At 38.2% G+C, this 11,945-nt stretch overlaps 1 protein-coding gene across 5 annotated transcripts in view; it reads right to left on the reverse strand.

Moving 5' to 3' along the window:
* NRBP1 (nuclear receptor binding protein 1) overlaps positions 1–11,945 on the reverse strand; it is a 28,465-nt gene that overhangs the window by 15,053 nt on the left and 1,467 nt on the right. For 2 of the 5 annotated variants that reach the window (XM_087947711.1, XM_087947604.1), the window contains exons 2-8: positions 11,554–11,793; positions 5,487–5,609; positions 5,055–5,156; positions 4,886–4,975; positions 4,481–4,521; positions 3,953–4,047; positions 532–555 (exon numbers count right to left, since the gene is read on the reverse strand). In XM_087947711.1, coding sequence (XP_087803837.1) covers positions 532–555; positions 3,953–4,047; positions 4,481–4,521; positions 4,886–4,975; positions 5,055–5,156; positions 5,487–5,609; positions 11,554–11,793 — 715 coding nt within the window. Of the gene's footprint in view, positions 1–531; positions 556–3,952; positions 4,048–4,480; positions 4,522–4,885; positions 4,976–5,054; positions 5,157–5,486; positions 5,610–11,553; positions 11,881–11,945 lie in introns of those variants that run through there. The other 3 variants (XM_026671619.2, XM_026671618.2, XM_087947819.1) reach the window with 2 other exon arrangements.

Here is an 11,945-nt window from a genome sequence, read left to right on the forward strand (position 1 = left end):
GAGGGATCCTTCTATAGCTGAAGGGAATTGAATAGTTCCAAAATAAGAGCTTTCAAAGCAGAGCCTAATTTTCTGATTCAACTAGAACCCCCAAAGGGAATTCAACGTTATGTCCCTAAACTGGACCACCTTTTAGCACTCTTATAAGCCTCACCCATTATCCCTATAAACAGCTGGCCACAGCTCCAGCCACAAGCAAGCAGCAAGCAAAATCCCAATCATGGCCGCAAGGGAAGGAGGTAGCAGCCGCTCCTCAGACAAGAGCAGTTCACATGCAGGAGGAAACATGCAGCAGGACAGCAGAGAAAACACAGACCAGAAATGAGAGAGAAGGGCAGGAGTCCTGTCCAACTAAGAGCCAAGGGCAGGCGCAACTATACTAGTCATAAGCAAGGGACACTGAAGGGAAAAAGGAGCTTTTGTATATAATGCATATATATATATATATATGATGCCATTTATGTGTATATATATATTATTATTATTTTTAGAAAGTCACAGTCACATCACAGAGCAGAGAGATTTGCTCACCATTAGCAAAAATCCTATGAAAGACTGTTGGCAAAAGAGAAAGAAAAAGAAAGAGAGGCAGCCCATCAGCAGGAAATAAAACTCAAGAATTGATGGAAGAGCCAGCCTTTCAGCTAAGCCACTGTACCTCCTGTAGCAATGGGACAGACTGTGTTTGTCTCATCAGGACAGAGTGAAGGGTTGTTGTTTTTATCCTGAACCTCTATAAAAATCTACAAAGGAGGTCAGTGCTCAGCTGTTTTGGGTACACAATCTCCATGTGAAGGGAGACAGGAGCCAAATATACCACCTACATTTGGCCATCCATCAACTGCAAATTATCTTCTACTTCTCGGAATCCACTTTAGTCCAGAGCCATCTTTTCACCCTCTACCACTACCCACTCTTTCTCTTGACTTGCTGTTGGGTGGCCAATGAAACAAACAAAATGTTAAAGTTATGATATTTATGTAGTTACTTACCAAGCACATCTAAATTATATTAAAGTAGCCAAAATATCTTTACAATCCCAAGGCATGTCACAACTTTTGAGCACCCCTAATGTTTGGAAATTGAAAGTTGAAAAATTTGACACGCCCTAGATCACTGGCCAAGTGTCTTTCCTTGGAGGAGGAAAAGAGAAAAGGTTCAGATGGAGGATCTGCCTGAAAACAAAAAAACCTTTCTTGCATTTCATTCTCATAGGGTACAACACCTCTGGGTTAGAAACAAATGCTGTTTATCTATCTCCAAGCCCGTCAATCTTCAAAAATAAATGTGGATTTTTAAATATGTTAGTATTTTTCCAACTATTCCCAAGGAAAGGGTATAGCCAATGAATTGTTACTCTCTACCAGGTAAATCCCTATCAGAGATTTTCTAAGTTGCAGCCCAGCAGCTTTCCTTCTCTCCCTTTTGGACTACACCTCATTGAGAGCTTGTCCTCTGAGTTAGTTGTTCAATTTCTCCAACCTCACCTCTGTACCACTGTCTCTGGACGCCTCAAGGGTAGCCTCTGGTGTTGCTGAGTTTGGAAACCTACTGGGATGCATTTGCCTGAACTATGGTAATAGAATGAGGAAGACGAAGAAAAAGCAGAGTGAAGATTGGAAGAATGGGAAGAACTCTAATATTCAAAGAAATAAAGTTTGTTTTAAGGAGGAGAGAAAAAAATGAAGAATGACTCTTAATACATTAGGACAAAGAAAGAATTAGATCCTCATTAACCCACTACTGCACTCTTATGCTTCTATAAAGCAGTTAAGGAAGCTAGGTGTAATTCTTTACCTAACTCCTGAGACAGTTCCATGCAGGATGGGTTACCTTTCCTGCCATTCAGCATCCTAGCTTCCTTCTCCTCCCTATTCTTCAATGGAGTTCTTGCATGAAGTCTTCCTCGTTTCTGAATTTGACATGTTTCTGATTGCTTCCCTTCTTAACATTCCATCAAACAGGCAAAGGGTGAGTGCATTAAATTTCCTTTCAAAATATTTAATGAGATTTCAGTGGCATATATCATTACCTACTGTGATCAATTTTTCATCATTATAGTATTCTTAATAATTGTCACTAGGATGCTGAAGAAAGAAAGGAAAAAGCAAGCACTTATTTCAAATAGCTATTTTCAAGAATTATAACTTCACACAAGAGTTCTGTGTGACACAAACACAGATAAGTATTTCTTATTCCCAGGGAAAAGCAGTCCTGGAAGCACAGCAACCACAACTTATTCTCAACTCATGTGAATTACAGAACATGCAGATTCTAATCCATGCACCCTTTCCTCAGACCAACAGAACTGTCCATCAAGACACAATACAAACTACACATGGTGGCTAGTGCTCTATTTTTGTTCTTCTGTAAGAGATGGCCAGTTAACAGGACCCTCTATTCAAACAGTATTGAGCAAAGTTTGTTTTATGTTTACTTCTTGGGTTTAATTATGTAGTAATCCTAATAGAAGATCATTACTACAAAAATGGCCTTCAGATGCCGTGATAGATGTCTATGAACCTAACTGCAGAATCAGTAACCTTTTAGTCTAGTAAAGATTCTTCCTCTATCTCAAAAGGCAAGGAAACAATTTCAAGGTCTTTCTCTCAATTAATTTTATCCAGAGTAGATGATTAATTTCAGAATTAGAAATCTTGATTTTTGTGAAGAACTGTTCCATTACATATCTCTTGGAACTACATTTTTGTTATTTGGAGGCTTGAGTTGTTCCAATTTGCACTTCTTTCAAGAAGATACATCTCATGTCATTAAGATTGACACTTAGATCAGTTAATACAATAACTTATTTCAAGAACCATGTTCATTTTACTACTGATACTTCATTCATGGTGTGTGTTTGTGTGTGTGTGTGTGTGTGTGTGTGTGTGTGTGTGTGTGTGTAGTATGCATCTGTGAAGTAGTATATAAATCTAAGTACTATTGCTATTGCAATTAAAAATATGACAGCATTGTGTTATTTTGGATACTGGGGCAGCATATTTACATAAAAAACATGATGTATATAAATCACTGATTTCTGAAAGTTCAATGGGAGTGTGCCAGGATATACAAATGTAATAAATAAAGTACTATGAGAAGCACAATGCTCATATTATCCAGCTTATAGACTTCCCTCTGGAATCTAAGTTGGCTATTGGGGAAATAGAATTATGGGTTTCTGAGATCTTTGATTTGATCCAACACAACTACGTTTGTATGAGTCTTGTTTTTCCCCACAACTGACTATCCAGAAACTATGTTTATATCAATTTAATTGCAGCGTTAACATGGCCATGATTAACTGTCCCCTAAGCTTCAAAAGTAATTTTGAGAATTTTCATGAATTAAACTGGCATAATTCATTGAATAGGACACAACCAGCACAAAAAAATATGAGATGAAATGCTAAGCATATATTTGTGAAAAATGGAGCAGCCAACAGCGATACTTTGTTTACTAACAGCTCACTAACTAAAACTGGCCAAAAGAAACTGACAGCCCAAGAAGAAGTGAAACAAAGAGCTCTGCCCATCCTGTCTTCCCTACAATTCTTATGAATCAGTGTGTTCAAGTGTAAGACTGGCTTGGAAGCAGCCAAGAACAAGCAGCATCCCCAAGGTTCCAAATGTTTGAATGACAGAGATAAAAATGAGTTGACAGCAGAGTTTTCTGCCTGCAAAAGAGTAAACAGAGACTCTACAAAAAGAGGATAGAGCAGCCTGCAAGTGGCAAAAGGTCCAGGAAGTTTCCAAAGGTCAACAACAACAGATATAAGTTAGAGGCACCAGTTGCAACAGAGTCCTGCATACAGACCTAACAATATATGCTCCAAGCCCTATAGGTTTTCTTGGGCTAATATAAAGCTTGAAACAATGTCAGGGAACAAAGCAAACCAATAATGGAATTGTAGCATACATTAAATCACAAACTAATTCCACAACAGTCTCACCTGATCCAATCTTAATAAGTCCATTGTGCTGGATGAAGATGGTATCACAAGTCAAGTTTCCATGAATGATTGGAGGATCACAGGAGTGAAGGTAACTGGAACAGCAATACAATAGAGTGAATCACAGCTACCAGATATACATGCATAGTTTGCAAAATCAGTTTGCAGGTACAAAGGAAATATATATATTTTAGTAACAGAAAACCAATCTTCATTTCCATTATTTCTGGTATCCAAAGAATGTAAAGTTGTGTTGGTAGGTTTGTTTGAAATCCAAGTGCTTTTTATTAGCTTTCTAAGGAAAACTTTACTGTGCTGCTGAAACTATATCATATAGTACATCAGAGGCTCTGAAAACCAAAGTAAGCAATAAAAGAAGCACGGTTCTTCCGTTTACTTTCTCCAAAAACCTTTCTTATACAATAAAAAATATAAACATTCCACTGAGCCTCTGAACAAGTGTAATCATTTGTACACCAACATTGTGCCCAAGACTGTCCTCCCTTTCATATATGTAAAGGCACATACCTGAGGGCAGAAAGGATTTGGGTGCACCAACGCTTCCAGGCCTGCAATAACAAATGAAATATCACCAAAAAGTTTTCAGCATCTCCTGCACAACTAAGTCATCATTTGGTGTCTCTACAGTGCCATTTCTATTTTCTTTACTTCCGGGCATTCTTGATTTGCAAATCACAACTGGTTTCTATTACTTTGCTCCAGAATTAGATGGATTAACTCAGGACTCTTGGGCAGGAAACAGACTTACTAACATTATGAGCAAGATAGCCATTTTTTTCCTCATAGTCTTTGGCAGAAAGGGAAGCAACAGTACCTTGGCCAAGGGCTACAGACACCCCCCAAAAAAGAAGAAGAATAGCACACAACAATTTAGGGAGTTAGGAAGAGAGTATGAAGTTGGGAAGAAGTTACCTTTTCATTCATGGTCTTATGGTTCTTCTTTGTTTTCTTCAAAAATTGCTTCAGGCTACCAGAGGACATGTATTCCGTAATGAAGATAACCTAGTAATAGGGTGGAAGTTATCAACTGCTGGTGCTTCATATTTTTCCACACTGATAAATCACACAAAATTCTACTTACCCTGGCTTTATTTTCTTTCACATCTGCCCAGTATTTATGGAATTTCACAATGTTCAGGTGCTCCAACTGGATCAAGTTGTCAAAGACAGCTCTGACCTTTTCCTGTAGCAGCAGCAAAGCAAAGTAATGTAAATAACTCAAGAAAAGGAAAATGCCATTGAGTTTCAACACAGCCTGAAACTGGGCTCATCTATTTCACACACAGGTCTTCATACATATTTACTCCCAGACTGCAAGATGGAGGGTAATGGAGGCATTGCTAAATTTAAGTCAAGCAAGCAGACTATCCAACAATAGAAAATAATCCTACAACACCTTCATTTTCCTTGTATGCTTAATTTCAAGAAACTTCATAGTCACAGAAAATTTGAGCCCTCATACAACAGATATCTTGTCTGCCTTTTCACAACTCTTCATTCCAGTTTCACCAACCTCTTGAAGCTTAAAATTCTTGCGTTCAGAGAACTGGACTTCATTCCAAACCACCTCCACACCTTCTTCTGTATCCATTGCCAAATAGGCACTATCAATTCCAGGAACATTGCGTTGATTAACCTAGATGGAGATAGACAAAAATAGATTCCAAATTTCAGGCAGACTAGAAAGGTTGCTATATCTGCAACTTGTTGCTATTTGACCTAAAAATGTAAGATGAATCCTGCTGGATCTGACTGAAGGCTATGTAGATGAAACTCACAAAACAAATAAATAGGTGAATCTGGTAAGATAAAAAGCAGGATATGATAAATGCACTCCTCTGTTGCTCATTCACAACTAGAATTTGAGTCCTTCCTTGAGGAAAATGGGGGATCTAGAAACACTAAAGATGGATGGATGGCTAGATGGATGGTTCTACCATCAAGATTAACCATTACAAACATATATATCACCCTATTTTCTGTCAAGTTCAGAATGGAATGAATATATAGTATGCTAAAGAATTTTTTTTTTTTTGAAAGATGGGAAAACACAAAAGCCAGCATAGCTAGATTTAATTTAAACTAACATAATTTACTGTATTTTTCCATAATTTTATATCCATTTCAAACCATTTCTTTCACCATGTCTATACTCTACATCATAGAGTGTCTGTATTATTTCACCTACCCACTTCCCTCTTTTTCATAATCTCATCAACACTGTCCAACAAATCATCTATTGAACTTCCTTTTCCTCTTAACCCATTCACTCATTTTTCATATTTTGTGCAATCTGATCCCCACTCATTCTCATCTCAATGTCTTTTCATACTGGTCACTCACTTCAAAGTTCACATTCATTCAATACCCTTTTTTTTTTTGTCCTATTTCTTGTTTCACCATATAGCTTCTTTAGTACCCAATTTTGGCTACATTCAACTTACTGTTACGTTTCTTGTAATATATCATACTCTCACTTCCATATAACAAAGTGCAGAGAACCACACTCGTATAGCTTTTGAAGAACTATGGGAAGAAAATATAAAAGACTTTAAACTTGCTGTAATTCTGGCTACAAATTTATTCTCACAGTTTTAAACATTACCTCAGACTAAGATTAAAAGTATTTCCCAGAAACCTATTTTATGTTTACAGGTAGTCCTCAATTATCACAACTGGAACCAAGAATTCCATTACTAAGCTAGATAGTCACTAAGGGAAACATCCCATGACAACAGGCTTATGTCACCTCCCATTCACAGCTGTTAAAGAGAATCTCTGTTGGTCATTAAGCAAAACATCATATGACTGTAATGTGCAATTTTACTGCTGCCACTGCTTGTCTGATACTGATTGTGAAACTCCCAAATGTCAATCATGTGACCCCAGAGATGCTACAATGGTTATAAATGCAAGGACTGGTCATAAAATTGCTTTTTCGCACCCTCATAACTTCAGAGTTGCTAGACAGGGTAATTGTTAAGCAAGGGCTACCTGTATATTTCTAGTTTGCTATCTGAATCAGGATGAACACAGCAATAAGGATTTTTTAAAAGTAGGTTTAAATTACAAGAGAACACATTTTAACTGAAGATCAAGAAAATGTCCTAAAATGAAGAGCTGTTTAGTAATTGAACAGACTGCCTTCAGATTCACCTTCACTAGACATATGCTATATCTGTCAGGTTATCTGTCAGAGATTCTTGTATTAGACAGGTAACTGAATTTTATGTTCTCTTTTTCAAAGTATCAAAGGGTTTTTTTCACATTCTTTCCCAACTTCTCCTCTTACATTCCACATCACAACTTCCATGCGTCATCGTGCTCATCAGACAGATCCATAAATTATTGACTTCCACTGCCCATCATGCTTCGATTAATCATGAATTTGTCCAATCCCCCTTTGAATCTGTAAACTGGTAAGTATATCCATATTTGAATTCAATTACTGTGCTCATATAACATCTTAAAATAAGTTTAGTTTACTTTGTCACTGCACCTCATACAACGAAATTAAATACCATCTTCATTGTACATTATAACTATAAAAATAAAACACAAACACACATTCTATACAATTGAATTGAAAACCCGATATTGCATTAATATTGCACTATACAGTATAATTCAATATAGTTACTGCCCTGGGATAGAAGCTGTTTTTCAGCCTATTTGTCCTTGTTTTTATTCTCCTGCACCATCTGCCAGATGGTAATAGTTCAAAAAAAGGGTGCCCAGGATGAGATGGATCTTTAAGGATGTTTTGAACTTTCTTAAGGCAGCGGGAGATAAAGCTCTTCCAAAGAGGGGAAAGGGCAACCAATGATCCTCTGGGCAATGATGTTAACCTCTGAAGTGATGTCCTATCTGCCACTGTGCAATTGGCAAACCGTACAGAGGTGCAGTAAGTTAAAATACTGTCTATGGTGCAGCGGTAAAAGGTCACCAGCAGTTTTTCATTCACTTGTTTCCTGAGGTAGTATACCCTCTGCTGGGCCCTTTTGACCAGTGCTGGTAAAAAAAAGAGATTATAACTCAAGATGCTCTGTGAACTACAGCATTTTAATTAAACATTGTTGTATATATTGTACACACTCAGCCAACTGTAATTTATTTAGTAAACAATAGTTGAACCTTAAAATATTTCTAGTTTTGATCCAAAATTGCCTGAATTTCACTTCAATATAAAGACCTCTACGTTTGTTATTAACTCTAGGAGTCTCTTATACCAACCATGCTGAGATTTTCTGAATATGGAAAGAAAGTAAATTCTGCCATCACAGAACTGCAGGAGAACTGTGCCTATGACAGAAGTCTTCTTAGCATTATTATGTTTCTGAGCCACTCCTATTTTTAGCATTCCCTTGACTTTTATTCTAAAGATCAGGGCACTTCCTATTCTTAAGTCTTATAATTCTCAAATCTTCTAAGTTCAAGTTTCCAGTATCAGTTGTTTTTTCAAATTCCTGCTTTCTTTATAAAGGTTAAATTCAAGAGAAGGCAGCCCGCAGCCTTAACCCACAAATTGAAGCTGCCAAAATTCAGTGGATAAAACCAAAATTACAGTATAGCTAAATGATTTTCATTTTTAAAAGAGTACTAAAATATATATATATTAAATTTCAAGTAAGAATGCATGTGTTGTATTAAGGGGCAGGAGCACAAGAGACAAAAAGTTTGCTTTGACCCCTCCAATGATATCACCAACACATTCCCTACAGCTCCTAGAACTAAAAAAAAAAAAAAGTAATTAAAAAGAACATTCCCTAGCATAACTATTCTAGTCCAGTGATTCCTGAAGTCTTAGGTAAGGCAGTATGACAAAAATTACACAACCACCCATGTTAGGGAATCACATGTCTCTTTGTTGCCCCTCCCTTTTCTTGATGTGTAGCCAAATCATCTTGTGGGTCAAGCCAGCGAGTCACACATCATTACCAAGCCGAGAGTCAACCTCATTATGATCTCAGAGATATTTAAAAGTATACGCTGCTCCTGAAAGACAGGGGGATGGGGAAAAGTGGGAACATCAAACAATGGCATGACCTAGAGAACAGCTGCAAACAGCAGAGGATGTTAAAGTGCTGAGTCAAAAATGTGTAGAGAAAACCACCAATACAAAATCATCCAGCTAAATAACGTGCTGGTGGCATGGTTAGCAGGCTTTAGCAAATCTATTTTAAGAAAGGAGGAAGAAAACAAGGCAAAAGACAAAGCAACCAAAGCTCAAGACCGGACAAAACACTACACTTAGTTATGGACCACAAGAGGGGAGGAGATAGAGTGTTAAACAAAGGCTACAAAGAGAATCTGTAAAGGAAGTTAACTTGATCCCCCTCCAATGTTACTGAAGAACTTATTAGCCTTAACTTTTTAAGATGAAAAGAAATAGAAAATCTTAATAAAGCTGCTACGGTATATCAGTGTCTATGTATAGTTCACAAGTAGGAAAATATAAAAGCTGTCTGCTCTTTATGTCAAATATACTGCTTCATAATAGAGGTATATGCATCCATAATGGTCAGTAGCCATTAATAGCCTAAATGAGAAGCAAGAGAGCTACAGATCGACAGCCCTTTTTTTCTGGCCATCAGATTCCTCTGGGGTAACTGCTGCAAATTCAAGGCATAATTTTCTGTTTCAAAAAGAAAACAGTACTGTACAAATATGTATTTGTTTTATAAAAAGAAAAACTCCTTCCAAAACTAGTTACAGTGTGCTCCTGCCCACTTGCGAGTCCTCAACTTCTTCTGAAAGTTAAATCCCTGATCAACAAAAAGCCATCCAGCCCTGATAGAGAACTCCATAGCATCGATTGTGTTTTATTTTAATAACAGTGATATTCATAGAAGGAAAAGGGCATGAGTCTAGTTTCTGTATTCAGCAAAGGAAAACTATCTTGTATATCTAAAAGTTTATGTACTTGCATATTTAAAGGAAAGTTTTTCCAATGCATCCTATATTGGATTTAGGGTTGAATTAAAAAGCGGAAGAGAATCCAGAATTAGCTGAGTCCCTCACAGCAAAATTTTTGAAATAGGGCTAGTAGCAGTCAATCTTCATGACAGCTAACTGAAAATAAACCATCAGGATGACTAAATCAAGGCTTTCAATACACAGAACAGGATAACACTGTAATTATCTATGCTAGCCCAGCTAAACCGATTTCTCCCCAAAATCAGCAATGATGGCTATTTTTTTCCCAGCCAAATAAGCTATTATCCCAACACTGACTTCAGAATATTCAGGTCAACACATTTCCCTTCAAAAAAGGGAAATAGCCTCTATTCAAAAGGCTGTTCTAAAATCTTCAATATAAAGCTATGAGCTTGTTAATCTGCCAAATCCAATCACCTAAAATTATCCAAAATATCTTCTAACTCATAACTTCCTTAACAGCAAGAGATATTGTCCTGCATTTAAAATATCAAGGAAGAGGACACTTCCTCAGAACACACCCCAAGCAAGTTTCAATCAAGGAAACAGAATAAAACCATTGGTTCTTAAGGACTGAATCCGCATCAGAAAACTAAAGATGGGATCATATCCAGAGCCATATATTAAAGACGATTCAACAACTGCCAGACATATAGGAATGGCCCTTTTCCTATGTTATTCCCATGCTATAGATTCTTGGAGCTTGGCCATCATATTCCTTTCAAGAGTAGAGTGGAGTGAAGGTCTTTCTTTTTAGTTAACTCTTCAATTAAAATCCCCTTCAGGTCAAACTCGACTTCTGGTAATTTCATGGACATGTTTGTGCTGTTTTCTGGGCAACAGTAAAAAAAGGGGAGGCTTCAGGGACTACAATCTACAATCCTGGCATTAAAATCAGCTTCTATGACTTTGATTCTGAATTTTTAAGTGTTTATTTTGTATTGGTAGTCACTTTGAAAATCATCTGAGGACAGCAACAAAACAAAAACAGCAAAGTAAGTAATAAAACCTCAATAAATTTCTCATGATATCTTTAAAATTGTTTGTCTTTCAGCATAAAGAGTTCCTTTATAACAGCTGTAAAGCACATAATTTTCAGTCAGATTTCCTAGTTCAAGTCCCATTATCTATTGGTAAGGTTGGGCAAGAAATCCTAGCAATCAAAACAGACAATTCATAGCTAGCTAAACATACCTTTTACATAAAGGCAAAAACCTCAGATTTGTAAACAAGAAAATATCAGATTGAAATGCTGTCTAGAATACCATGATTACAAACAAAGAGGCACTTCACCCAAAACCTACCACTGTATTAAAATAACTATTAGGGTACTTTTCATGTCTTGACACTTCCAAATCTATGGTAAAAGGGGCAACTGTCTAAATCCTAAAACCGCTTATGACTAGTCAAATCTCAACTTCCACACTATCCGACCCAACTGGCCCTGTCATAGTCTTTGACAGCTGTTTATCTACGAACCGCTGCAGCGCGGATCCCAGAACGAGACCCCCAGAGCTCTGGGGAAAGGAACTTTTTCCACAGCCCCAGCCTCCTCAGGGTTGCTCTCTTTTGTGCAGGCCTCCGAAAGGCGCCAGCTTCCCCTCAGCCAGAGATGGTGGGAACGCACGGGCTTCGTCACCTACCTCTTCCCGCCTCTTCTGCCAACGCCCGCAAGGTGATTCCTCCAAGATTTCGGACTCGTCTTCGGACTCGTCCTCCTCTTCCTCCTCTTCCTCCTCCTCTTGAGTTGCCGCCGCTAGCGGCGGCGAAAGGGAGGTCATGCCGGATCCCGCAGACGCAGCCTCGGGTTTCTGGTCGGAACCGATATTGCCGGATACTTGCTTGGTTTCGCCCTCAGACATCGCCGCGACGGAGAAGGCGACCTACACGTTGAAAGAGAAGAGCCTTCTCTCAACAGGAGGGCAGGCGGGGCGGAGGCCGTTCGTGACGCAGCACCAGGACGACGCGCTTCCGCCAGAGTTACGCAGGCCCGTCCCCTCAACGCACGGGGCAAACGGGGGAGCCCGCCGGTCCC

This window comes from Notechis scutatus, chromosome 1 (assembly GCF_049901735.1).
Source record: "Notechis scutatus isolate UNSWTSFEM ecotype Mainland chromosome 1, rNotScu1.2, whole genome shotgun sequence".
In the NCBI taxonomy this organism is placed as follows: Eukaryota; Metazoa; Chordata; class Lepidosauria; order Squamata; family Elapidae; genus Notechis; species Notechis scutatus.